Genomic DNA, 27,232 nt, shown 5'->3' with positions numbered 1-27,232 from the left:
ACATAAAGCGTTTATTCTTAAGAGAGCCAAGGACATTCACAAACCTCCTTCCCGCATGCACGCCTGCCAAGTCGTTTCCGCAGTTGTAACATCGGTTCATGTCAGGTCACCGAAGTTGAGCCCTGTTAGACTTGGCTGGCACTTGGATTTGTCTCGGTTCAGGTCAGGCGACCACAGGATAAACTCAGCCCTTGTGAGGCCAATTTAGGAGCTACTCGATTAAGAAGTAGCATCGCTGATCACTAAACTAACAGCAGCTGGGAGAGCCCTGTGCGGACACCATACCACTCCATATCCGTATCCAGTGACGCCTGACAGCGGAGGATGACATGGTGGTTGGTCGGTACCGTCGGCCATTAAGAGGCCTTTTTGAACGGAGTTGCGTTCACACTTCCAAGCTGTTCCTGTCAGCAGTCCCAAGACGTTCCCATCTTCCTAGCTGGTGTTGAAACTGCCTGGCTACGAAGGTATTTCACAGCTCCTTGGTTCCTAGTTCTCGATACGAATGGTTGGGACTCATGATATAGTGACCCATCCACAAGGTTGTGATAAAAGTAATGAGACTGAGAACGCTGCTAGAAATCTGGCAACGCTGTGTACTTCTACTTGTGTAGACCAGCTTGTTCATCCCTTGCATGTGCTCAGTCCGAGTTTCATCTCCTTGCAGCTATCACGTGATTTTGGAGAGCACCATTAGTGAAGCTTTGTTTTTGTTGTGTGCTACGAAAATGTAGCAGCGTAATTTAGAGCAACATTATGCCATCAAGTTTTGTATTAAACTTGGGAAACTCGTGAATGTAGTATTTGAAAAGTTGAAACAGGCGTGTGGGTAACATTCCTTATCAAGAGTACAACTTTTAATCTTGCACAAATCATATTTGGAAAGCCAGGAACACGCTGTTGGTGAACCTTATCAGAATTTGTTCCTCCATGACAACAAAGTGTTTTACAAAAAAATGGTCATCAGTCCCCAAGCTTACACACCACTTAACCTAAATTATCCTATGGACAAACACACACACCCATTCCCGAGGGAGGACTCGAACCTCCGTCGGGACCAGCCGCACAGTCCATCACTGCAGCGCCTTGGACGGCTCGGCTAATCCCGCGCCGCAAAGTGTTTTACAAAGGTGTTCTTGAAAGGCTCAGGAGGGTGAGACCGGTTGTTGCAGACAAGTGTCCCATGCCAAACTGCTACTTCCGTCATGGAATTTTTCACCTCAAGGGGCATTTTTTTCTTTTCCCGAAACTGAGAAATATGTTGAAAGGACGTCAATTTGGGACTCTGGAGAACAGTCAAAAGAATGTGACAGACATATTAAAGGCCCTACCAGTTGAAGCCTTCAGTACTTCGACCAAGTATGGGAAAAACTACTCCGCCGGTGTACAACCGCCGAAGGGAATCACTTTGAAGGGGACAGCATTGTTGTTTGAAAAAAAATAAAAACTGTGGAAGAAATTCAATCAGTCTCAGCACTTTTCTCACACACCTCGTATGTTCACCTGACATGTCGCACACACACCTTTAGAAAATTAAAAATCTTCACTCAATCTGGCAATACACAGACATTGCACTTCACACACTAGTTCGGGGTTTTTGGAGGGATGTAACGTTCTTAGTTGTATCGTAGCGTGTCAAGCGTGGTTGGCTGTTGATAAATCTGTGCAAGATGCGCATCAATAGACATATGAAGTTCAACAAGTAAACAATACATGAATAACATACAACACACTGAATATGCTGACAATGTCACAAATGTAAATAAGACATACACACAAGAAGCATGGAATTTGGATCTCGGAAAATAAAAATAAACCATGTGCAGCAATAATTTTCCTTGTGGAGATGTATGTGAGAAACGAAAATACTACACCCATACAAGATACATAGGACTAGGGCTTCTGAAACACACATAAACATTACGCAGTAATGATATTCATAAATAAGTTGTAAATCACAAGCGATAATATGAGAAACACACGAGACACATGTAATCCAGAGATGAGCCGCACACGGTTACAATGTTCATCAACGAGTACTATAAAAAAGGTACACAGTGAGTGTCAGTCCAAAAGTTTGGTCACGCAGAACAATAAATATTGATGACACATTCTTAACTACCATTGATCAGACCGGATAGGATGGAATGGGTAATACCTTAACGTTGTGAATAACAGAGTACCCCGTACCTCCTCTGTGAGTTTGGCTCTCGCCATAAAAATTCTTACAACATGAGGCTGGTGTCTTCCGGTCCATCACACTAACTAGAGTCACCAGGAATAAGGTACAAATCCTCCTTATTCACTACATTTACTAGTGTCAGTTGCGCGAGCCACTCAATTGTCAACAGTAAAAAAAAGAAAACCTCATGCGTGTATCTAAATTCATACACTAAAAAAAAGGAACACGCAACATGAAGAAACTATCAGAATGGTACGGAATCCTATAAATATGGTGTGTATACACAGACAAAGAAATGATTACGATTTCAGAAAAAAATGGATAATTTATTCAAGAGAAACAGCTTCACAAATTGAAAGAGTCAATAACCCGTTGGTACACTTCTGGCTCTTATTCAAGCAGTTATCCGGCGAAGAGCTGTTGTATGTCCTGAGTGATATCGTGCCAAAATTATGTTCAAATGGCGAGTCAGAGCGTCAAAATCCCGAATTGTTTGGAAGGCCCTGTCCATAATGCTCCAAACGTTTTCGATTGTGAAAGACCTGGCGACCCTGCTGGCCAAGGTAGGTTTTGGCAATCAGGAAGACTAGAAGTGGAAACTCTCAGGAGTACGTACGGGCGTTATCTTGCTGAAATGTAAGCGCAGGTTTGGCTTGCCATGAAAGGCAACAGAAAGGGGCTTAGAAAATCTTCGATATACCGCAGTGCTTAAGGGTATGAGTGATGACATCCAAGGGGCCTGCCATGAAAATAAATGGCACCCCAGACCATCACTCCTGGATGCCGAGCGACAGTCACGGATGACCAGGGCGTCTCCAGACACGCCTTCACTAGTCACCGGGGCTCAATTCGAAGCGGGACTCATCACTGAAGATAATTCTACCCTAGTCAATGTGATGCCAGGTCGAATGCAATTGACGCCATCTCCGTAATCCATCGCTTCGCTGCTATCTTGCTCTCTCTTGTGGGAAGCAAGGCAGCTGTCCAGTCCTCCTCTATTCCTTTCTCCTCTCCTACGCTCGTTATTGTGCCAGTTTTGCTAGTCAATACTCCTCACAAACGCTTGTGGAGCCCTATTTTCCTTCTTCATTGCACCAGCGTGTACCGTTCTGTTTGCCTTATCCCTCATTGTTGCCCAACGACCTCAAGATATCGAGGAACTATTCTCTCAACAGGGCTCCGACGGGTGCACGCTACACATGAGCAGGAAAGTGTGAGCGCAAGGCGCTACAGCATCCTTCATCTATCATTTTGTCGTCCAGTTATCCTGCCAGAAGGACAAAACGAAAAACGTACGTCGCCAGGAGTTGGTGTGACAGTGACGCATACTGCCCCCGATATACTTTCATCTTCGCACTCGCCAGGTTGCAATATGTCGCCAGAAACTCGGTGCAGGAATACTTGTAAGTAGTACTGCTCTCGCTAATCTTTACATGGAACCAGGCTGCTTCTTCCGTCTGCACTGCAACACGCAAAGTACTGAATTCTGGCACTTCTTTCGCACGCAGATACGAGTTAAAATTCTTTAGTTAATCCTTCGGGTGAACACTGCGCGCCCGAACCAACTTTGGCAGTAGTACACTGTATGATCAAAAGTATTCGGACACCCGGCTGAAAATGACTTGCAAGTTCGTAGCGCCCTCCATCGGTAATGCTGGAATACAATATGTCGATGGCCCACCCTTAGCCTTTGTGATAGCTTCCAGTCTCACAGTCATACGTTCAATCAGGTGCTGGAAGGTTTCTTGGAGAACGGCATCTCATTCTTCACGGAGAGCTGCGCTGAGGAGAAGTATCGATGTCGGCCGGTGAGGCCTGGCACGAAGTCGGCGCTCGAAAACATCTTAAAGGTGTTCTATAAGTTTCAGGTCAGGACTCTGTGCAGGCAGTCCTTTACAGGGATGTTATTGTCGTGCAACCACTCCGCCACTGGCCGGGAATTATGAAGAGGTGCTCGATCGTGTTGAAACATGCAATCGCCATCCCCGAATTGCTCTTCAACAGTGGTAAGGAAGAAGAAGCTTAAAACATCCATGTAGGCCTGTGCTGTAAGGAAGAAGGAGCTTAAAACATCCATGTAGGCCTGTGTTGTGATAGTGCCAAACAAAACAACAAGGGGTGCAAGCCTCCATGAAAAAACTGCCACACCACAACACCACCGCCTCCGAATTTTACTGTTGGCTCTATTACACTGGCAGTTAACGTCTACCGGGTTTTCGCCATACCCACACCGACACCGGATGGCCACATCGCGTACCGTGAATCGTCACTCAAAACAGCCTTTTTCCACTGTTCAATCGTCCAGTGTATACACTCCGTACACCAAGCGAGGCGTAATTTGGCATTTAGCGGCGTGATGTGTGGCTTTTCAGCAGCAGCTCGACCGTGAAATCCAAGTTTTCTTACCTCCAGCCTAACTGTCATGGAACTTGCAGTGGATCCTGAAGCAGTATGGAATTCCTGTGTGATGGTCTGGACAGATGTCTGCCTATAACACATAACGACCCTCTTCAAATGTCGGCGATCCCTGTCAGTCAACAGATGAGGTCGGCCTGTACGCGTTTGTGCTGTATGTGTCCCTTCACGTTTCCACTTCACTATCACATCGGAAACAGTGGACGTAGGGATGTTCAGGAGTGTGGAAATATCGCGTACAGTCCTTTGATCGCATAGTGTTTGTCTACACCGTACTTGCGAAGTACAACCTGCAAATCCGTTAGCGTGACCCGTGTTGCAAGGATACTGGCTGTGGCATCATAGATACTTCTCACTCGAGAACAGACATTTTGGTTTGTACGACATTGCAGTACCTGTGTTATTCCGAATTACGATGCGATGTTCCATTGGTCATACATGTATTTTCAGAGGAACAGGCACTGCGCAGACTACAGCCGTTATGAAAAGTACGAAATGTATTCACAATTGTGAATATGGACAATCATCAGTTGTATAATGGTTTGACGACAGTGAAAATTTGTGCCAGATTGGGACTCGATCCCGGATTTTCCGCTTATCCTCAGACACCGGGCAAGCGACTTTCATGTAAAAGTCTCGCCATTACGGGAATGGACGTACTATTGTAGGTTGTATACACATGGTTGACGACATTAGGAGTTTCGATATGGCCGTGTGTAAGGTGTCAGGCAAATCCAACACCTTCCATGAAAACCCTGACATGATAAGCAAATTCAGTAGTATGTCACATAGCTCAGAATAAATCGTGACATTAAATTGATCAAAGTAATACGAGTAACGAGTGAGCAAATGGAATACCACAGACTAACACAAAAATGCCTAAATGCAAGTCGTACCTTCCCACCGTGAGACAGACGCAGTTCCGAGGGGAGAAACGAGAACAGAAGCCGAGAGCAGAACCGTGTTAAGTTAGAAGGTCCTCCGATAAGGGACGGACTGGACACCCACGTCGTCAGCTAACCACTAGGACAACGCCAACTGCAAGTTTTAGCGTGAGACTTTTTCGCATCTCTGTTACCTTGCAAACTTTAAAAACATTGCCCCACCACGAAAAGTATAACGTTTCTCATTGGATAGACAGAATTTTTGTAGGCGGAGCTTAAGGTTAACATTGAGACCCTGATTGTTCAGATGAAAACACACCCAGATAGTTTTTTTTTAAACTAACTTCGGTAAATTGTAGTAAGGAGAAGTTAGGAGAGGAGGGTTGCTTCCGAGACGGCGAGGTGAGCGGAGCTGCGCCGGTCGCCGCTCCCTGACGAAGACCGACAAGGTAATGAACGCAAGCGATGCCGCATAACAGCGCATAAAGCTTCACCCAGAATTGCAGAATTCTCATCTGTTACTCCCCCTTTTTGCGTAATACTAGTGTCGATCGTCAATTAAAGCTCATGGTGTTCACATTTGCCACTTGAAGAACGGATCTGAAACGCGATGATTTTTTGTTATATAGTTATTGAGAAGCCACATCAGCCACTGTAACTTACGACGAGTTAGATAAGTAATTAAAGACAATTGAGGGTCACTGTAGACCATTTTGATAGTTTTCTCTTCTGTGAAACTTAATTTGAACCTAGGTTATAGATGTGATATGGCCTAGGTCATCCTTCGATCCATTGTAGAACTTGGAAACCCATTCAGGGAATATTCGTTCACATTTTTGTTGAACGCAGTTGGTTTTTACCATCCTGTATTAAAACACTTCCTTTTATCAATAGTGCAATTTATAAACAATGTTTTGTGAGTAGAATAAAATTTCCAATGGTATACTTAACTGCTTTTTCGACGTTATTTTACCAGCTAACTAAAAATAGGATAGCCTTGTACCCCTTCCACTAAATTTAGTTTGTATTAAGATTCTTTTACAGGGAGTGCAGTGGAGCTGACGCTGAAATCATTAAGTATTTGGTTATATCATCGCTAGTCTCACTGAACTCATCTGAATTCTACATGTCATGTGTGGTCTGGCGTCTCCTTACCAGCAACAGGTCCTTACCAGCAACAGGTCCCAGGTTCAAACTAGTCAATTCCCTAAAAAACACGCTCAGAGCGTAGTTGCGCGAAAGTGGTAGGGAGACACGATATAGAACAAACAGACACCACCCAGAATGTTAGATGTGAGTCGTGCTCGGATAGCCAAACGCACACATCAGAAAAAGTTTTGCTTCACCCCGGTTCCCAGAACTCCTGATTATAGACGTTGACTGTAGATATTGTATCACAGACACAGTCCCTTTGGCTGTTTAGAGATGTAACTAAACCCGCCCAAAGACATAAACAACCATGCATGAGCAGCGCATATTAGACGGGAGGGGGAGGGGGGGGGGGGGTACGACAGCCGATAACTTCGTCATTCGACCAGAAAGGAGGTACACGGCTCGTGTTGTCTGTGGTTCAACCATGCGTAGAGGGTCAATACCGCGGTTCGATTGCGTCCTCTCTGTACTTTGTGCCAGGAAGGGTTCTCAACAAGGGAAGTGTTCAGGCATCTCGGAGTGAAGCAAAGCGTTGTTGTCCGGACACGGAGGAGATACAAAGAAACAGGAACTGTAGATGACATACCTCGCTCAGGCCATCCAAGGGCTTCTACTGCAATGGATGACCGCTACCTACGGATTTATGGCTCGGAGGAACCCTGACAGCACGCTAACATGTTGAATAATGCTTTTCATGCAGCCACAGGACGTCATGTTACGACCCAAACTGTGCGCAATACGCTACATGATACGCAACTTCACTCCCAACGTCCATGTCGATGTCAATCTTTGCAGCCACGACACCATGCAGCGGGGTACAGATGGGCTCAACAACACGCCGAAAGGGCCGCCTCGGATTGGTCACGTTCTCTTCACCGATGAGTGTTGCATGTGCCTTCAACCAGAAAATCGTCGCAGACGTGTCTGGAGTCGAATCGGTCAGGCTGAACGCCTCAGACATGCTGTCCAGGGAGTGCAACTCAAAAATGGATCTGAGCGCTATGGGACTTAACATCTAAGGTCATCAGTCCCCTAGAACTTAGAAATACTTAAAGCTAACTAATATAAGGACATCACACGAGGGAGGATTCGAACCTGTGACCGTAGCAGACGCGCGGTTCCGGACTGGAGCGCCTAGAACCGCTCGGTCACAACGGCCGTCGCGAGTGCAACAAGGTGGAGGCTTCCTGCTGTTTTGGGGTGGCATTATGTGGGGCGACGTACGCCGCTGGTTGTCATGGAAGGCGCCGTCCCGGCTGTATGATACGTGGATGCCACCCTTCGACCGATAGTGCAACCATATCTGGAGCATATTGGCGAAGCACTCGTCTTCATGGACGACAATTCGCGCCCCCATCGTACACATCTTTTGAACGGCTTCCTTCAGGATAACTACATCGCTCGACTAGAGTGGCCAGCGTGTTCTCCAGACATGACCCCTATCGAACATGCCTGGGATAGATTGAAAGGGGCTGTCTATGGACGACATCACCCACCAAGCACTCTGAGAGATCCACACCGAATCGCCGTTGAGGAGTGGGACAATCTGGACCAACAGTGCCTTGATGAACTTGTGGATAGTATGCCACGGTGAATACAGGCATGCATCAATGCAAGAGGACGTGCTACTGGGTATTAGGGGTATCGGTGTTTACAGAAATCTGGACCACCACCTCTCAAGTTTTCGCTGTATGGTGGTACAACATGCAATGTGCGGTTTTCATGAGCAATAAAAAGGGCGGAAATGATGTTTATGTTGATCTCTGTTCCACAGGTTCCGTAACTCTCGGAACCGAGGTGATGCAAAACTTTTTGATGTGTGTAGTTAGGCAACCTTTCGCGATAAGTGGGAAATCCGAGTTCAAGTCCTGGTCCGACACAAATTTTCATTGTCTTCATTCCATTAAACAGCTGATGGTTGTCCATAGTCGCAACTGCGAATGTATTTCATACTCTTATTTGCGTCTGCACAGCTGATTTACTTTCATCATCTATGCGAGTAGTGATCCCCGCCATTTTTGTATTTCTATGTTAGCAGCCTATCCATCACATGCTTTTCTGACCTCGGCCAGAGAGTCGGTAACGACCGTGCGTATATTTACAGTCTCGGACCCCAATCCGCATCTAGCTTCTGATCATCAGTCTTTTGACTGCAAAGTCAGCTTCTAGTCTCAAAAATTGTTTCGTTCTTCTCCATAGCGGTGTTTAACTGAGCTGTGATGGTTGTTCACGTTGCGAGAATACGATCGGATGGACCATCACTTTTGATACTCCACAAGGAGGTGCCTTGTCTTTCATCACACACTTCCGAACGTTATTCACTTGACCGGTCCGTTTCCAGTAGGCTCTGACTTCCCCTGAACCCCTCAGACATGTCCTGTGTTTCCTCACTCAAACCCAAACGTTCCTCACCTGACCTGCCGGTTTCCATATCTATCAATCTCCTCGAACTCAGTTTCATGGAAAACGTGACCACAAACCAAATGTACTATGCAGAACGAGCTGCCACAAATAGAACAATTCTATGGCAAGTCTGGTAGCTGCAAATGGAACAATGGTAACAAGAAACAGAATATTGGCAGTAACGAACTACACATTCTAAATCTGCTTCAGAAAATACAGAGGATTCTGCGAGAGCAAACACACGTGAATCACTTACCTCACAAAAATCTTCGTTACTCGAACTACTGCAATACTGCGAGCGCCACTACTGCCAGCTAAATAAAAGATTCTAACTAGTGAAGGCACTAACTACTGATAGGCATAGTCAGCAGATGAAAGATTTTGATAGAGAACAAACATTGTATTTACCTTAATAGTGTTCAAAAGTTCATGATATCCAGTATTACAAATTTGCCGGCCGGTGTGGCCGTGCGGTTCTAGGCGCTTCAGTCTGGAACCACGTGACCGCTACGGTCGCAGGTTCGAATCCTGCCTCGGGCTTTGATGTGTGTGATGTCCTTAGGTTAGTTAGGTTTAATTAGTTCTAAGTTCTAGGCGTCTGATGACCTCAGAAGTTAAGTCGTATAGAGCTCAGAGCCATTAAAAATTTACTCTCTCTGATGGACACACGTCCAGACCATCCGCTCTCAAAACTCCGCCATCTCTCTCCCCACATCCACCACTGCTGGCGGCTCACCTCCAACTGCGCAACGCTACGCGCTGTTCACATCCAACTGCCCAACACTACAATAGCGACTATTCCAACAATGCCAACCGGCCACAGGCTTCACACAGCACAGTCAACGTGGCGTTACCAATATAAAAACCTAAACAGCCTACTTACAATTTGTTCACTTTGGAAGATGGATCAAATGGCTCTGAGCATTATTGGGACTCAACATCTGAGGTCATCACTCCCCTAGAACTTAGAACTAGTTAAACCTAACTAACCTAAGGACATCACACACATCCATGCCCGAGGCAGGATTCGAACCTGCGACCGTAGCGGTCGCGTGGTTCCAGACTGTAGCGCCTAGAACCGCTCGGCCACCCCGGCCGGCGGTCCTGCTGCATACGATATTCTTAGTAACACAGCACCTGCCACAGCTAAACACTGGTTTCGATGGTTCACGTGCCTTGAAGTGTGCGACGTATTCTTCAGGTTCAAAGGAACTGGATATCTCGTTCAGTTCAGGGAGCAGTGCAGGTTGTCCAACGTGCCATAAGAGCTACAGAAGTTTTTTCTGCCTGATGAGGAAGTCCTTGTCAGCTGGAAAATGTGTTACGTTGTGGTCAGTTTATTCATGCACAGTAGTTACATCATAAGCAATATCATTCATCACAACAAAAAAAGAAACTTATTCTTAATGTCATGCAACAATTTTTTTTTATTTATCGCTCTTTTATTTTTTAGATCACCATGAAACGACAACTGACGCAGCCGCAGATGCAATAATTTGGAACTGACAGGGGTACTAGCCATGGCATTTAACATTAGTACTTCCTAATTGATTTCTTCCGACGTGTGGCCGGCCGTGGTGGCCGAGAGGTTCTAGGTGCTGCAGTCTGGGACCGCGCGACCGCTACGGTCGCAGGTTCGAATCCTGCCTCGGGCATGGATGTGTGTGATGTCCTTAGGTTAGTTAGGTTTAACTAGTTCTAAGTTCTAGGGGAGTGATGACCTCAGATGTTGAGTCCCAATAATGCTCAGAGCCATTTGATCCATCTTCCAAAGTGAACAAGTTGTAAGTAGGCTGTTTAGGTTTTTATATTGGTAACGCCACGTTGACTGTGCTGTGTGAAGCCTGTGGCCGGTTGGCATTGTTGGAATAGTCGCTATTGTAGTGTTGGGCAGTTGGATGTGAACAGCGCGTAGCGTTGCGCAGTTGGAGGTGAGCCGCCAGCAGTGGTGGATGTGGGGAGTGAGATGGCGGAGTTTTGAGAGTGGATGGTCTGGACGTGTGTAGATCAGAGAGAGTAAATTTTTAATGGCTCTGAGCTCTATACGACTTAACTTCTGAGGTCATCAGACGCCTAGAACTTAGAACTAATTAAACCTAACTAACCTAAGGACATCAAAGCCCGAGGCAGGATTCGAACCTGCGACCGTAGCGGTCACGTGGTTCCAGACTGAAGCGCCTAGAACCGCACGGCCACACCGGCCGGCAAATTTGTAATACTGGATATCATGAACTTTTGAACACTATTAAGGTAAATACAATGTTTGTTCTCTATCAAAATCTTTCATCTGCTGACTATGCCTATCAGTAGTTAGTGCCTTCAGTAGTTAGAATCTTTTATTTAGCTGGCAGTAGTGGCGCTCGCAGTATTGCAGTAGTTCGAGTAACGAAGATTTTTGTGAGGTAAGTGATTCATGAAACATATAGGTTATCGTTAGTCAGGGCCATTCTTTTGTAGGGGTTTTTGAAAGCCAGATTGCGTTGCGCCAAAAATATTGTGTGTCAGTTTAGTGATGATCAGAATAAGTAAAGAGTGAAATGTCTGAGTACGTTCAGTTCTGCTCACCTGTTTGATAATCAAATAACGTAAGAGGTTTATCAGCACAGTAATTCAATAATTTTTCAAGGGGACATTTCACAATCGACCCGAGAAAACTGTTCGCGTGTCTTGATAAGTTAGGGTACCTTAGGTTGTGTACAGCTAATATATATTTCCTAGAATGGATTTCATATTTGTGTGAAAGCTAGGGGTCCTGTTATATCACGCACAGTTAATACCGCGTTTATACTTTTGTAAGCGTTGATTCTGCTATGGTGGAGGTTTGTTGATGTGATTAACGTCCACCTCTCGTTCTATAGGACTCTATGACAAATGGGTTTTATACTCAGTTACTTTTACGTCATCGAATAGCCTCCAAGAGGATGAAAAGCGTTACTGAAATAAATAACTTTGGAACCTGTAGCATCGCAAGGTGTTTCGAGCGAACGTTTGTCTTAGGATAGCTTGCTGTATGTAACTTGGGGGGCTGACATCTCAGCTTTCTAGCAGGCATATTTTCGGAGATAAGAAAAATTTACTTTAAAGTTAGAAAAACTACAGTTAAGAAAGGAAATTCACCTGGGAACAATTATGACTTGTTTTTTGTTGTCAATTGAAATACTCACCTGAAGTATCAGGGTATAGTATTTAACTGAAATTTAATTTAAAAAACTTCAAATACCTCACAATTTTCATAGTATGAAATATAGAATAAGTTCAGAAAGAATTAATAAAATCAGTATTTATTTTATTATGTGTAATGTGAGACTGTAAGTAAATTAGAGTGTGTATGTGGGACATTCATCACTTTCAATATTGCATTATATACCGTCTTAAGTAATGTGCAAGAGTTACAAAAGCCTGTCGTGGAAAAATGATCCTAGGGGATTTACCCATTTTGCTGATGATGTGTGTGTAGGTGTGATTGCTATTGATACAGGACAGCCAGAAAGTCAGCTGGAGTAAAATGTGTATCTAAAGAATATTTCCAGAAGTATTGTCTTTTCGTTTTCGTTTATTAAACATTACTTCAATATATGCATCTCAGATTGACGCAAATGCGACTGTGAATAAGGATTGATGGGGGCCAGGTTTGGCACGAGTATGATCATGAGCGAGTATTCTGATTGGCCGTCAGTATGGTCAGCCAATCAGAACTGAGATGGTTCCCACTCGTTACCTGATAGATATACTGTGAGTGAGGCTGGGGGAAGGGAGTCGCTCGCTAGCTTTGAACGCGGATGTTCATGTTACTAGTGCCAGTAAAAATAATGTGTAAGATGAAGTTATTGGTAAGCTAAGTCGATATCAGTTGTTGTTGAGGACTGCTTGGCGAAATTTCAGAGGTTTTGACTAAATCTGTTGGACAGATATTCGCGTGTGAAATACTGGCCTTCAAAGAATCTGCGTGGCATGTTTCAGTATTCAGCTTCAGAGCATTTTTGGTGAGCAGTTTCTTTTTTAGGAATCCACAAGAAGGACCGAATGTAATAACTAATGTTAGTGGTGAAATTAATGACTGTGAAAACGTTGTTTAATTTGGGTCGGGTTTGGACAGATTTCTGGCTGATGTGTGTATGAATCGTGATCTGGAAGGAAATAGCCAGTAGTTTAAATGTGGGCTGAATGGTACCTTTTATTTGGTTATAAAGGACAAAATAAACATTATTGTGTGGAAATTTCGGACATTATTTTTCAGAAGTCAATCCATTTTCTTACTGCCCGATAAAATTTGATGACAGTATTTGTACAGAACTTTCTTTCATAACTAGAGTTGCGCGGCCTCAGTGGTTGTAGATACTGGGTGGTGTTTTTAATCAACGTTGCTTTTACATCATCCTGTAAGTATCTACCTTTCCGAGTGAAAGGACATTGAGAAGGCGCCCTTCTGAGGTAGCCTGCACAGTGACAACGACGAATAGACACGAGAAATTAAACCCCGACTCCGTCTGAACAATGGGATGGTTTGAATGGGACCACCACTCGGAACGGGCTCGACAGTAAAAACTTGACAAAAAAACAGTTCCCGAATCGCACGCCAATTCACACAGGATCAGTAATCTCCACCCTGCATTGGGAGGCGTGATCACAAAGCGGCAATGAGTCTTTGGCTGGTACTGGAAATTCGCACTCTCCAATGACAACGCTGAGAGTCTGTGAGCTGAGGAGAGTCGAGAGAGACCGTTAGAGCAAAACGACATGTAGGTTCGTCAGCATATTGTCTATTAGTCTGCAGAGTTTGATTCTGAAGCTTACTTCCGTCTGAACGTTCATCTTAACATTGTGACTTATCGTTTTCACGTTATACTGTAAATGGACATATCCTTACGGCCCGCCGGCCGGTGTGGCCGAGCAGTTCTAGGTTCTACAGTCTGGAACAGCGCGGCCGCTACGGTCGCAGGTTCGAATTCTGCCTCGGGCATGGATGTGTGTGATGTCCTTAGGTTGGTTAGGTTTAAGTAGTTGTAAGTTCTAGGGGACTGATGACTTCAGCAGTTAAGTCCCATAGTGCTCAGAACCATTTTTTTTTTTTTTTTGTTGCAGGACCCGGAAACTGTCAACAAATTCGTCAAGTACTACACACACGGCTACGTAAAGAAGCGCGGCGAGCACCTGCCGGCCCACTACAAATACGACGAGCTGCAGGTCAAGGCACTCGTCAACTTCATACACTGCGCCAAGGACTTCGACACCTTCTATAAGGTGGGTACCGGTGTTCATTTCGAATACGACCCAAAAACAGAACTTTTCCGTTTCCTTCTGTCCATCCGCAGGCAGCTGCGTGGGCCAGGGAACGCGTGAACGAGGACCTGTTCTGGTACGCAATCAACGTTGTCAAGCTACACCGCGATGATCTTTTCCAACTCGCAACGCCGCCCTATTACGAGCTCTACCCCCAGCTCTTCGTTAGTGACGGCGTCATCAGTGAGGCGTGGAAAGCTACCCTACGAGGTAAGAGCGACAATCTGCTTTCTTCACCATACTTTGTTTACAGTGCAAGCTAATTCCCCGTTTTATCAGTCACGTGCTATAGTGAAACTTCCTAGCAAATTCAAATTGTGTGCCGGACCGAGACTCGAACTCGGGACGTTTGCCTTTCGCAGGCGAGTGCTCTACCAACTGAGCTGCCCAAGCACGACTCACGAATCATTCTCACAGCTTTACTTCAATCAGTGCCTCTTCTCCTACCTTCCAAACTTTACAGAAATTCTCCTGCGAAACTTGATGGACTACCAATCATAGAAGAGAGGATATTGCGGAGGCGTGGATTAGTCACAGTCTGGGGGATGTTTCAAAAATGAAATTTTCACGCTTGCAGCGAAGTGTGTTCTAGTACAAAACTTCATGGCAGATTGAAACTCTGTGCGAGATGGAGACTCGATCTCGGAACCTTTAACTTTCGCGGCCTTGTACTTAAGCCGCTGAGCTACCCAAACGCGACTGAGCCCTACTCGCAAATATAGTTCCGCTGGTACCTCGTCCTCTACCTTCCAAGGTTCACAGAAATCTTCTATGAAACTTGCTGGATTAGCGCTTCTGGAAGAAATGCTACTGTGGAGACATACTTGAGCCACGACCTAGAGGATGTTTCCAGAATGAAATTTTCACCGTGCATACGAAATTTCCTGGCCTAATTAAAACTGTGCCAGACAGAGACTCGAACTCGGGACCTCTGCCTTTCGAGGGAAAGTGCTTTACCGACTAAGCTACACGACTCACGATCTGCCCTCACAGCTCCTGAAGGCAGGAGACGAGGTAATGGTGGAAGTAAAGGTGTGAGAAGTAGTCGTGAGTTGTGGGTGCGCAACTCAGATGGTGAAGCGCTTGTCTACGAAAGGCAAAGGTCCCGACTTCGAGTCTCGGTGTGGCACACAATTTTAGTCTGCTAGGAAGTTGCATAGCAGCGTAAACTCCCCGGAACAATGAAATTTTCTTTCACGTGCTATAGTGTTATTAGGAAACCTAGAGTAGATATCAGATTTAGATGAAGAACTGTGTTTCGCGGTCAGTGGCTTGATGGACAATTCCAAGACACTCACCGTCTTACACACTTGGTGAAGGGACTTTCTTCCACCATCATCTTTCCTATCTTCTGACTTCATTATTCCTAAAAATGTGGTTATGGTTCATAATTCGGTTTTCCAAAATTTTGTTGATTTCATTATCTTCTATCTATCCATCTTGAATGCAAGAATCTTGTTTACTTTAGAATTTTTTTTTCGAATTTATAGTATGTCTTAGTTATAATGTGTCGTAACCTCTTCCCTGTCTTCATAAATTCCTGTCTTCAAAGAATAAATCGCTATTCTTAAGATAAGTATTTAAAGCTGCAATATTATTAATCCCAAATAAGAAATAACAAATTCTGCGCATGCGAAATTTCGTATTCGTATCGTGAAAGTACGATCCGTAACAAGGTGGCAGGTCATATGTATATGGCAGCAAATAAATACATAATAAGTAAATAATAATAATCTACTGGTCCCAAGTTTGGCAGTCTCTAAAATACTTTGAAATCTCAAAGACGGCCAAAGTTGCATACTGAAACGTTGTCGGCGTTACAAGTTGTATTGGGACATATTAAATAAGATGCCATTCAATTCACTTTTTTTTAGGAGATGTCACAATGGAGCATACGCTAGAGGGCAATTTTGTACTGTAATGCGTACCTCGCTTTCCCCACAGGGTGGTGAAATGTGTCTGCGTCCTTCATATGTGCCCTATCGCAGTCTCTCCTCATATTTAAAGCTGCAATATTATTAATCCCAAATAAGAAATAACAAGAAATATATATATATATATATATATATATATATATATATATATATATATATATATATATATATATATATATATATATAAGCAGAGTCGTTCTATAATGGCTTCTGAAACATGTTGAGTAGCGTTTAATGAGAAGAAAGCCGTCGTTCTTTAAAAGACCATCATATAAAGTACCTGAATACATCAGACTCATACAATGCCCGTTAAAGTTCCCATATTACAGCAAACGCAACGCAGTTGATTTACGGCTATGATATGCGAATTACAAATAATTATTACATTATAATAATCACGTTTTCACTATAGTATATTAATATTGCAACGTACAGATACACGTACAAGTTACAGAAGCTGAAGATTCAGTTGCTTTACTCAGAAATGAGTTAATTAAGCTATACATGTTGATGAGTTAATATGATCACTTCTTACTTTCGTAACCGAAAACAGTGTAAAGTTACAGAACACAGCATGTCATTCTCAATGTAGAGAAGTCTTCCGAAGTAAGAGTGATTTCAGGTGTGCCGCAGGGGAGTGTCGTAGGACCGTTGCTATTCACAATATACATAAATGACCTAGTGGATAACATCGGAAGTTCACTGAGGCTTTTTGGGGATGATGCTGTGGTATATAGAGAGGTTGTAACAATGGAAAATTGTACTCAAATGCAGGAGGATCTGCAACGAATTGACGCATGGTGCAGGGAATGGCAATTGAATCTCAATGTAGACAAGTGTAATGTGCTGCGAATACATAGAAAGAAAGATCCTTTATCATTTAGCTACAACATAGCAGGTCCGCAACTGAGAGCAGTTAATTCCATAAATTATCTGGGAGCAGGCATTAGGGGTGACTTAAAATGGAATGATCATATAAATTTGATCGTCGGTAAAGCAGATGCCAGACTGAGATTCATTGGAAGAGTCCTAAGGAAATGCAATCCGAACACAAAGGAAGTAGGTTACAGTACACTTGTTCGCCCACTGCTTGAATATTGCTCGCCAGTGTGGGATCCGTACCAGATAGGGTTGATAGGAGAGATAGAGAAGATCCAACGGAGAGCAGCGCGCTTCGTTACAGGATCATTTAGCAATCGCGGAAGCGTTACGGAGATGACAGTGATAGCCCAGTGGAAGACTTTGCAAGAGAGACGCTCAGTAGCTCGGTACGGGCTTTTGTTGAAGTTTCGAGAACATAACTTCATCGAGGAGTCAAGCAGTACATTGGTCCCTCCTACGTATATCTCGCGAAGATACCATGAGGATAAAATCAGAGAGATTAGAGCCCACACGGAGGCATACCGACAATCTTTCTTTCCACGAACAATACGAGACTGGAATAGAAGGGAGAACCGATAGAGGTACTCGAAGTACCCTCCGCCACACACCATCAGGTGGCTTGCGGAGTATGGATGTAGATGAAGATGTAGATGTAGATTAAATCTCATTTTTTCTGCTTCAAGAGACAGAAGAATACTCAATGATTGAGGAATAAAATCTCCATTAGATATGAATGACGTAAATTTTGGTAGAATCAGTTGCAGTCTACAATATGCCGGAGTGGACAAAAAAAGGAAACAATGAAAACATAACACATTACCTCACGTAATAAGACCGTTAGCGTTCAAAACAGTTTCTATTCGGCTCGGTGTGAATAAATAGAGATCCTGTACGGTTTTCATGGGAATATTATACCTCTCTTACTGCAAAAAAGCGGCAAGTACAGGTAAAGATGATGGAGGTGTAAGTCGATCACATTCCACGAACTTTCAATAAAGTTAAGATCGGTTAACTTTGTGCTCACAAAACCAGTCCTGAAAGTTGGGGGTTGTGTGAATAGGCGCTCTGCTGTCTTGGAACTCATCATCACCATTAGGAAACAAACATTATACCGTGGGATCGACTGGATCAGCCTAAATGTTCATATAGTAGTTGGCAGTAATGCGACCTGCCAGAGAAACCATAGGGCTCGTACACTACTGGCCATTAAAATTGCTACACCACGAAGATGACGTGCTGCAGACGCGAAATTTAATCGACAGGAAGAAGATGTTGTGATATACAAATGATTAGCTTTTCAGAGCGTTTACACAAGGTTGGCACCGGTGGCGACACCTACAACGTGCTGACATGAGCAATGTTTCCAACCGATTTCTCATACACAAACAGCAGTTGACCGGCGTTGCCTGGTGAAACGATGTTTTGATGCCTCGTGTAAGGAGGAGACATGCGTACCATCACGTTTCCGACTTTGATAAAGGTCAGATTTTAGCCTATCGCGAATGCGGTTTCTCATTTTGCGACATGGCTGCTCGCGTTGGTCGAGATCCAACGACTGTTAGCAGAATATGGAATCGGTGGCTTCAGGAGGGTAATACGGAACGCCGTGCTGGATCCCAACGGCATCGTATCACTAGCAGTCGAGATGACAGGCATCTTATCCACATGGCTGAAACGGTTCGTACAGCCACATCTCGACCCCTGAGTCAACAGATGGGGGCGTTTGCAAGACAACAACCAACTGCACGAACAGTTGACGACGTTTGCAGCAGCATGGACTATCAGATCGGAGACCATGGCTACGGTTACCCTTGACGCTGCATCACAGACAGGAGCTCCTGCGATGGTGTACTCAACGACGAACCTGGATGCACGAATGCAAAAACGTCATTTTTTCGTACGAATCTAGATTCTGTTTACAGCATCATGATGGTTTCACCCGTGTTTGGCGACATCGTGGTGAACGTGCATTGGAAGAGTGTATTTGTCATCGCCACACTAGCGGGTCACCCGGCGTGATAGTACGGGGTGCCATTGCTTACACGTCTCGGTCACCTCTCGTTCGCATTGACGGTACTTTGAACAGTGGACGTTACATTTCAGATGTGTTACGACGCGTGGCCCTACCCTCATTCGATCACTGCTTTCAGCAGGATAATGCACGACCGCGTGTTGCAGGTCTTGCACGGGCCTTTCTGGGTACAGAAAATGTTCGACTGCTGCACTGGCCAGCACATTCTCCAGATCTCTCACCAGTTGAAAACGTCTGGTCAATGGTGGCCGAGCAACTGGCTCGTCACAATACGCCAGTCAGTACTCTTGATGAACTGTGGTGTCGTGTTTAAGCTCTGTTTGACGCAATGCCCAGGCGTATCAAAGCCGTTATTATGGCCAGAGATGGTTGTTCTGGGTACTGATTTCTCAGGATCTATGCACCCAAATTGCGTGAAAATGTAATCACATGTCAGTTCTAGTATATTTGTCCAATGAATACCCGTTTATCGTCTGCATTTCTTGTAGGTGTAGCAATTTTAATGGCCAGTAGTGTAGAATATCGGTCGCCTGCTTGGTTGAGTGGTAAGTCCTCCCCTCCCATGCCGGAGGTCCCGGGTTCGATTCACCTCCGAGTTGGAGATTTTCTCCGCTCCTGGACTGGGTGTTGTGTTGACATCATGTTCGTTTCATGCTCATCACCGGGGCGCAAGTCGCCCAGTGTGGCGTCGACTGCGGTAAGACTTGCACTCGGCGGCCGAACTTCCCCGGCTGCGGCCTCCCGGCCAACAATGCCGTAGGCTCATTTCATTTTTTTCGTAGAATATCACGTATGGCTGGCCAAATCATCGAAGAACCCTCGTCTAGGGACGTAAACTCGAGCAGAAGTTGGAAACGGTATGAAACAAGACTCACCCGACCATAAAACTTTCTTGCATTGCTCCCTACTCCTGTTATGGGCATTGGCCCCGCTAACGAGTAGTACTTGAATCCCAGCTCACCGTGCAGTTCCCTGCGTATGGAGATCCCTTCGTGTTCTTTTGGTACTGACAGGGGTCGCCAAGTGGTGGCTCTCAGTTCTGTAGTGACTTTTGCAGCCGTTGTCCTCTTATTTTTCGTCACAGTCCTCTTCAGCGACCGTCCGTCACCGTCACTCAACTCACACTTTCGTCCGCGTTGTGACTTATTGGGTGATATTTTTCTTCTTTCTTTGCGACATCAAACACTCTGGCTACCTACGTTATGACAGCATCCACCACACGGGCACCAAAAATTTGCCCAGGTTTGACAGCACTTAGTTCTGACATAGTACACTCACAGCTACATAAAACATTGTTCTGGCCTGATTGATACACTACTGGCCATTAAAATTGTGGTCGAGTACACCATTGCAGGCGCTCGTGTCTGTGATGCAGCGTCGAGGGTAATCGCAGCCACGGTCTCCGAGCTGATAGTCCGTGCTGCTGCAAACGTCGTCGAACTGTTCGTGCAGATGATCGTTGTCTCGCAAACGTCCCCATCTGTTGACTCAGGGATAGAGACGTGGCTGCACGATCCGTTACAGCCGTGAGGATAAGATGCCTATCATATCAACCGCTAGTGATACGAGGCCGTTGGGATCCAGCACGGCGTTCCGAATTACCCTCCTGAACCCACCGATTCCATATCCTGCTAACAGTCATTGGATCTCGACCAACGCAACCAGCAATTTCGCGATACGATAAACCGCAATCGCGATAGGCTACAATCCGACCTTTATCAAGGTCGGAAACGTGAAGATACGCTTTTCTCCACCTTACACGAGGCATCACAACAATGTTTCACTAGGCAACGCCGGTCAACTGCTGTTTGTATATGAGAAATCGGTTGGAAACTGTCCTCATGTGAGCACGTTGTAGGTGTCGCCACCGGCGCCAACCTTGTGTGATGCTCTGGAAAGCTAATTATTTGCATATCACAGCATATTCTTCCTGTCGGTTAAATTTCGCGTCTGTAGCACGTCATCTTCGTGTTGTAGCAATTTTAATGGCTCGTAGTGTACTTGCAATACTGAGAACATTGAACAGGTTACGTTCGTGGTCAAATACAACAACGCGATCTGCAGGCTTCGCTAGCACTGCGTTTATGATCAAGCATGCATTTCTCGCGGTACTTCCATATGTTTTTCCAATCCCTGTAAGTTGCTTCTTCTTCCCCTGTACTCGCCCATAATTAATGCCATGTACTTTCCACATGTATGTGAAATAAGTCACAGTAGAGACACAGCTACAATTACATGACACGTTTTCTTTCATTCTTCGTGCACCGCCTGCTGCGAGAATAACAATGCTATCTTCGCGCGAAACAAAGTCTACGTGTTAGGCATTCGTATTCCATACTAATACCAGTACATATTATCTAATATATGAATTAAACCATCTGACCCGCCAGGGTAGCTGAGAGCGCTTACGCGTGGTTTTTAGGCGGTTTTCCTCATCCCACTGGGTGAATACCAGGCTGGTCCTCACGTCCCGCCTCAGTTACATGGCTCGCAGACATCTGAACACCTTCGCACACTTCCATGGATTATACCAGTCACAAACAGTTGGGGTACACTAATTCCATTCCGAGGGGTACGAAGTGGCGGCAGGAAGGACATCTGGCCACCCCTTTACACTGAGATGCCACATCTGATTAACCATGGCCAACACTGTGCAACCACGGGATAAGGCACAAGCGACAGATAGATATGAATTAATCCATCTCGTCAAGAAAACTACCTGCTATTGTAAAATAGAAAATAATTTGAGGATCCATTTCAGGACTCTAACTTTGCCTTCAAAATGTCCTACAGGTAAACAGTCTTGCCCTAAGAACAAACAAATTCCTAAATCTATATCTTCGTTACTTCACAAAAAAGTCTGTGGTTATATTACTTATTGAATAATGCCCTCAAACCCACAACAGGGAAGACTTTCAACAAGGGGGAGCCGTATGTGATCCATGCCAACTACAGCGGCCTCCCTTATGCCGAAGAAGCTGACGAGCTGCTGTCCTACTACACTGAGGACGTGGGCCTGCTCGCCTTCCGAGACTTCCTGCGCTTCCGCTTCCCCTTCTGGGCCAAGAGGGAGGACTACGGCCAGGCCAACGAGACCCACAGGGGAGACCGCTTCTATTACGACATCAAGACCACCCTCAGCCGCTACAGCCTAGAGAGGCTCTCGAACAACCTCCCTGACATTGAACCTCTCGATTACGAGAAACCAGTCCCAGGAGTCAAGCCGGACAGCTCACTGGTACAGTCCGTCAGCACATTGGAGAAAAGGCTTTGGGATGCAATCGATTCTGGATACGTACTTGATGTAAGCGAAACTCTCTCTTGTGTCGTCGGGGTCTGTTGCAGTGGCGTAATTCAATACAATCTTCTCGGTTTACAAGCTGCGATACTTTGAATAAGTATTGAGTACTCATAGGACAATGACATGGGCTGAGACCAGAGTTTCGACTCGCCTCCAAAATACGAGTTACGTCCTGCTAAAGACAACATACGTCTTAGGTTCATGGAATGCATCATGTCGCATGTAAAAATGGTAACATTTACGTAGGACAAACTATTCACACAGTTTCTGAGGGTTGCACAGAGCACTCACAACATATTAAACAAAGGAAACTTGAGAAGTCGACCGTGGCTGAACATTGCCCAGAAAATGGACATAAAATACACTTTGAAAAGACGAGAGTTTTGACTCAGACATGATCTTTTCTAATTTGTGTTATAAAAAGGAGTGGCCGAAATTAAAATAAAAAAATTGAAATAAATGGGAACAATATTCCAGAATGAAATTTTCACTCTGCAGCGGAGTGTGCGCTGATACGAAACTTACTGGTAGATTAAAACCGAGACTCGAACATGGGGCCTTTGCCTTTCGCGGGCAAATGCTCTCGGTCCAACACACAGTTTTAATCTCCCAGGAAGCTTCAGCAGCAATATTAACAGAGACCAGCGGTGCACGGTCAATAAGACATGGGGTCGAGCGAAAGCAGAAACGAAGGTTTGACGCTTGTAGGATGGCGGGAGCGGCCGTTTCAAACATGGCACCAGCCGCTTGCGACACTTCACGCCACTTGGTTTCGCAGTGGAACGGAGCTGTTATGAGCTGCCCAATTTGTCTTTTGTGAATGCCTTACTTCGAGCCTCTGGAAGGTTTTTGCATCTTGTAATTCGTTTGACACGACATTAATAATATCATCCTGCTTGCATCTGTATAGGAAGAAGACAGTGCCATCTCTGGCAGTCAGCGATTTTAACTCCTCAAGACTGTAGTGGAGGCAACTATCGAAAGCTGGAGTTTTTATTCGAAGTGACGGGCCTTGCAAATAGAGAAGATTTAATTGCAACTAACTTTTATTTTACAAAAATCTTGAATGTCGATTTGTAAGCTGACATTGACTTCTTCATATCTCTCGCTTACAGACCGAACTCAGGAACCACTCTCTTCGTGACCCATCGAGCATAGAGATCTTTGGACGAATCGTTGAAGGTAATGCAGACTCTCTCAACAAGGACTACTACGGTTCATTCTACCATACTTTGTTGGAGTACGTGACACACGACGGTGAATGCTGCTTTTTTCACCCGGTACGACCCGTCAATGATGATTTTTTTGCGTCTTGTAATTCGTTTGACACGACATTAATAATATCAGCCTGCTTGTTTCACAGGCGGAACCCCCCATCGTGGGCACAACATCTGCCATCAAGTCTCCTCTGTTCTACAAGATTGCTAAGCGAGTTGCTATGGTACTGGACGAGTTCAAGAATCGCCTTGGACCATACCCACAGGAAGAGTTAGGAAAATAGGATTTTTTACGTTTGGATTTCATCCAGTTAAATACACTACTGGCCATTAAAATTGCTACAGCAAGAAGAAATGCAGATGATAAATGGATATTCATTGGACAAATATATTTTACTAGAACTGACATATGATTACATTCTCACGCAATTTCGGTGCATAGATCCTGAGAAATCAGTACCCAGAACAACCACCTCTGGCCGTAATAACGGCCTTGATACGCCTGGGCATTGAATCAAACAGAGCTTGGATGGCGTGTACGGAAACAGCTGCCCATGCAGCTTCAACACGATACCACACTTTATCAAGAGCAGTGACTGGCGTATTGTGACGAGCCAGTTGCTCGGCCACCATTGATCAGACGTTTTCAGTTGGTGAGAGATCTGGAGAATATGCTGGCCAGGGAAGCAGTCGAACATTTTCTGTATCCAGAAAGGCCCATACAGGACCTGCAATATGCAGTCGTGAATTATCCTGCTGAAATGTAGGGTTTCGCAGGGATCGAATGAAGGGTAGGGCCACGGGTCGTAACACATCTGAAATGTAACGTCCACTGTTCAAAGTGCCGGCAGTGTGAACAAGAGAGACCGAGACGTGTAACCAATGGCACGCCATACCACGACGCAGAGTGATACGCCAGTATGGCTATGACGAATACACGCTTCAAATGTGCATTCATCACGATGTCGCCAAACACGGATGTGACCATCATGATGTAAACAGAACCTTAATTCATCCGAAGAAATGACATTTTTCCATTCGTGCACCCAGGTTCGTCGTTGAGTACACCATCGCAGGCGCTCCTGTCTGTGATGCTGTGTCAAGGGTAACCGCAGCCACCGTCTCCGAGCTGGTAGTCCATGCTGCTGCAAACGTCGTCAAACTGTTCGTGCAGAAGGTTGTTGTCTTGCAAACGTCCTTATTGTTGACTCAGAGATCGAGACATGGCTGCACGATCCATTAGAGCCATGCGGATAACATGCCTGTCATCTCGACTGTTAGTGATACGAGGCCGTTGGGATCCAACACGGCGTTCCGTATTACCCTCCTGAAGTCACTGGTTCCATGTTCTGCTAATAGTCACTGGATCTCTACCAAAGCGAGCAGCAAGGTCGCGATACGATAAACCGCAATCGGCTACAATCCGACCTTTATCAAAGTCGGAAACGTGATGGTACGCATTTCTCCTCCTTACACGAGGCATCACAACAACGTTTCACCAGGCAACGCCGGTGAACTGCTGTTTGTATATGAGAAATCGGTTGGAAACTTTCCTCATGTCAGCACGTTGTGGGTGGCGCCACCGGCGCCAAACTTGTGTTCAAATGGTTCAAATGGCTCTGAGCACTATGGGACTTAACATCTATGGTCATCAGTCCCCTAGAACTTAGAACTACTTAAACCTAACTAACCTAAGGACAGCACGCAACACCCAGCCATCACGAGGCAGAGAAAATCCCTGACCCCGCCGGGAATCGAACCCGGGAAACCGGGCTTGGGAAGCGAGAACGCTACCGCACGACCAAGAGATGCGGGCGCCAAACTTGTGTGAATGCTCTGAAAAGCTAATCATTTTCATATCACAGCATGTTCTCCTTGTCGGTTAAGTTTCGCGTCTGTAGCACGTCATCTTCGTGGTGTAGCAATTTTAATGGCCAGTAGTGTACATTCACTCTTGGCTAAATAGACAAAATTCCTAACTTGTTCCATTAACTTACAGCAAGTACATGCGTCATTGTCGAGATAAATATTTTTCGCCATTATATTGTAAATGATATTGTTAGCTAGTTGCATTATGTTAGTTACAGGCCTGTCATGATACACACCTCTATGTCCCCTGCAAAATCATAAGCTACAAGTACTGCCAGAATTTCCAATGAATTCAAGATTAAGCACTTTCTTTTATAACAGGGTAGCCACAGTATTTTCTAGGCATTGCTTCAACAAATTGTAACGTGAGGTGAACAACGTATCCGGAGCTCTGCATTCTTGTTATTGTTTACGCATCACTTGCATTAAATTTCATATGCGGCTTGTGATGTCAGTTTCTATCGATACTCAAAGGCACACAACGGACATACACTATTGGCCATTAAAATTGCTACACCACGGAGATGATGTGCTACAGACGCGGAATTTAACCGACTGTAAGAAGATGCTAAGAATGATTATCTTTTCAGAGCATTCACTGAAGGTTGGCGCTGGTGATGGCACCTACAACGTGCTCACATGAGGAAAGTTTCCAACCGATTTCTCATACACAACGAGCGGTTGACCGGCGTTGCCTGGTGAAACGTTGTTGTGATGCCTCGTGTAAGGAGGAGAAATGCGTATCATCACGTTTCCGGCTTTGGTAAAGGTCGGATTGTATCCTATCGCCATTGCGGTTTATCACATCGCGACATTGCTGGTTTCGTTGGTCGAGATCCAATGACTGTTGGCAGAATATGAAATCGGTGGGTTAAGGGGTAATACGTAACGCCGTACTGGATCTCAAAGGCCTCGTATCACTAGCAGTCGAGATGACAGGTATCTTATTCGGATGGATGTAACGGATCGTGCAGCCACGTCTCGATCCCTAAGTCAACAGATGGGGACGTTTGCCAGACGACAACCATCTGCACGAACAGTTTGACGACGTTTGCAATAGCATGGACTATCAGCTCGGAGACCGTGGCTGCGGTTAGCTTTGACGCTCCATCACAGAAAGGAGCGCCTGCGATGGTGTACTCAACGACGAACCTGGCAGCACGAATGGCAAAACGTCACTTTTTCGGATAAATCCAAGTTCTGATCATCATGATGGTCGCATCCATGTTTGGCGACATCGCGGTGAACGCACATTGAAAGCGTGTATTCTTCATCGCCATACTGTCGTATCACCTGGCGTGATGGTATGGGGTGCCAATGATTACACGCCTCCGTCACCTCTCGTTCGGATTGACGGCACTTTGAACAGTGGACGTTACGTGTTAGGATCCTTTATTTGATCCCTGCGAAACCCTACATTTCAGCAGGATAATACACGACCGCATGTTGCAGGTCCTGTACGGGTCTTTCTGGATACAGAAAATGTTCGACTGCTGCCCTGGCCATCACATTCTCCAGATTTCTCACCAACTGAAAGCCTGCTCAATGGTGCCCGAGCAGCTGGCTCGTCACAATACGCCAGTCAGTACTCTTGATGAACTGTGGTATCGTGTTGAAGCTGCATGGTCAGCTGTAGCTGTACACGCCATCCAAGCTCTGTTTGACTCAGGCGTATGAAGGC

At 45.2% G+C, this 27,232-nt stretch overlaps 1 protein-coding gene across 1 annotated transcript in view; it reads left to right on the top strand.

The window, feature by feature from the left end:
- LOC126335723 (allergen Cr-PI-like) overlaps positions 1–27,232 on the top strand; it is a 60,232-nt gene that overhangs the window by 20,853 nt on the left and 12,147 nt on the right. Inside the window, exons 2-5 of the mRNA XM_049999178.1 lie at positions 14,119–14,277; positions 14,349–14,526; positions 22,071–22,402; positions 23,829–23,906. Coding sequence (XP_049855135.1) covers positions 14,119–14,277; positions 14,349–14,526; positions 22,071–22,402; positions 23,829–23,906 — 747 coding nt within the window. The remainder of the gene's footprint in view (positions 1–14,118; positions 14,278–14,348; positions 14,527–22,070; positions 22,403–23,828; positions 23,907–27,232) is intronic.

The sequence above is a fragment of the Schistocerca gregaria genome, chromosome 2 (assembly GCF_023897955.1).
Source record: "Schistocerca gregaria isolate iqSchGreg1 chromosome 2, iqSchGreg1.2, whole genome shotgun sequence".
Classification (NCBI taxonomy): domain Eukaryota; kingdom Metazoa; phylum Arthropoda; class Insecta; order Orthoptera; family Acrididae; genus Schistocerca; species Schistocerca gregaria.
The sequence above is the reverse complement of the archived record's forward strand: the minus strand, read 5'-3'. Positions and strand labels throughout refer to the sequence as shown.